This window comes from Loa loa, assembly GCF_000183805.2.
Source record: "Loa loa unplaced genomic scaffold supercont3.579, whole genome shotgun sequence".
In the NCBI taxonomy this organism is placed as follows: domain Eukaryota; kingdom Metazoa; phylum Nematoda; class Chromadorea; order Rhabditida; family Onchocercidae; genus Loa; species Loa loa.
In genome coordinates, this window is record NW_018108759.1 from 6,209 (window position 1) to 7,971 (window position 1,763).

At 24.1% G+C, this 1,763-nt stretch overlaps 1 protein-coding gene across 1 annotated transcript; it reads left to right on the forward strand.

The window, feature by feature from the left end:
• Positions 1 to 704: 704 nt before the first annotated feature.
• LOAG_15251 (hypothetical protein) lies at positions 705 to 1,277 on the forward strand (the record flags this gene model as incomplete). Its single annotated transcript, XM_003150742.1, has 2 exons — positions 705 to 804; positions 1,075 to 1,277. 2 exons carry the CDS (start codon positions 705 to 707, stop codon positions 1,275 to 1,277), a joined length of 303 nt encoding a protein of 100 aa, XP_003150790.1.
• Positions 1,278 to 1,763: the final 486 nt, after the last annotated feature.

Sequence of the window (1,763 nt, forward strand, 5' to 3'; positions counted from 1 at the left end):
GTCTGTAGCATAAAGTATAAAAATTGTAAATTCTGCTAATTTGAAAATATATTTTAAATCAAGATTTTTAACGTATGAATTAAATTTGGAGGAAAATGATAACACAGAAAAGGAGGGAAGTTAGAAAATAACTTTTAATGATTTTTGAAATTCAAATTTTATTAATACATAAATTATCGATTAGGAAATTACAAGTTTAGAGGAGTTTTTAGGACAAAAAATATCATCAACATATTTTCAAAACATTCAATTAGATATGCTATCTCACTTACTTAAATGAAATATATATTTCAAGTGGATCGGATCATTTCTGATATGCAAAATTGGCGCTGTAAGGAATAGAACAAAATGTCGAGTTGAAAATTTATTCATTCTTCTAAAAGCATTGATGTTATCATTTTGTTAAGGATGATGTTGTTATCATTTTGCATTAACAAATTTATAAAAAAAAAAACTTTTCAGTATTTAAAGATATTATCGTGTACTACTTTAGCTTAAGAAAATTTACAAATCTTTTCAATGTTTACAAAATATATGTATAATTTAAAATGATAATTTGAAAATTTTATGCTTTAGTATCTTGTTTGGATTACATTTGCATAAATTTGTTGATATCATTTAATTTCATTTAATTATATCATTTCATTATAGCATTAACAATTGGTAAAACAAAATTTCTACTATTTATTACCACTTATAACCATATGTATCAGCTATTTCTGCTTTTATTATCAGCATTTAATGTAATTAATAATGCAAATGGTGCGGAGGAAAATATTGGCGAAGCGAAATTACAAATAGAAAGTTAATAATTATTTCTTTTTTCTTTTTTTTTTTAAATATAAAAATAAAATAGTAGAAGTATATGCAAAAAAAAAAAAATTAATTAAATATAATGGAAGGAGGAAAAAACAAAAAGAAAAAAAAAGGCATAAAATAAATTAGCTAATATATGATAAGGAAATATAATTAATCAGTAATTAGTAATAATATTTGTTGGTAGATTTGTGTGATATTTAAATTTGATGATGATGATTTATTAATTACATTATCATCTTTATCATAATATTACAGGAGGTAAGCTATCATGTCATAATGGTTGGGTACCGTATGCATCAATCGGATCAAATAAATATACGTATTGCTTGAAGATTTTAACTGTATTCCGAATGACTTGGCATCAAGCTGAAGAAAGTTGCCGACAAGTTGGAAAAGATGCTCATCTAGTTTCGATACAAACAATCGAACAAAATCATTGGCTTACAGAAGCGGTTTAATTTCTGGAATAATTAACATATATATTAATTAGTATAGTAATGGAAAGTAATAATATTGTTTTTCCTTTTTTTTAAATCTTAATTATTGATTATAAAATTATTTTAAATTTTTTTAAGAAAAAAAACACAAATACTTGAAATGATAAGATTAATTGTTTTTATTCATTTTAATTTATTAACAATTAATTAGTTTAATTTTCATCCTTTTCCTTTTTCACAAATTTTCACTCAGAAAATGATTTCTTATTCACTAAGAAAAAATTTATTTGAAGATTGACAAAGAAATGCAAACAAAAGGGAAATCATTGTTTACGTTATTTCCAAAAAATTCCCCATGGTTTGATTCTGGCTGGTGGATTGGACTTGGCCAATTATGTCCTAACAGTCAAAACGATCAAATGCCTTCCCTCAGGTTTCATTTCCAAAATAGCTACAAATATGTTTCATATTTATTCCATTCTCACTTGGCCTTTTATTAAATGTACC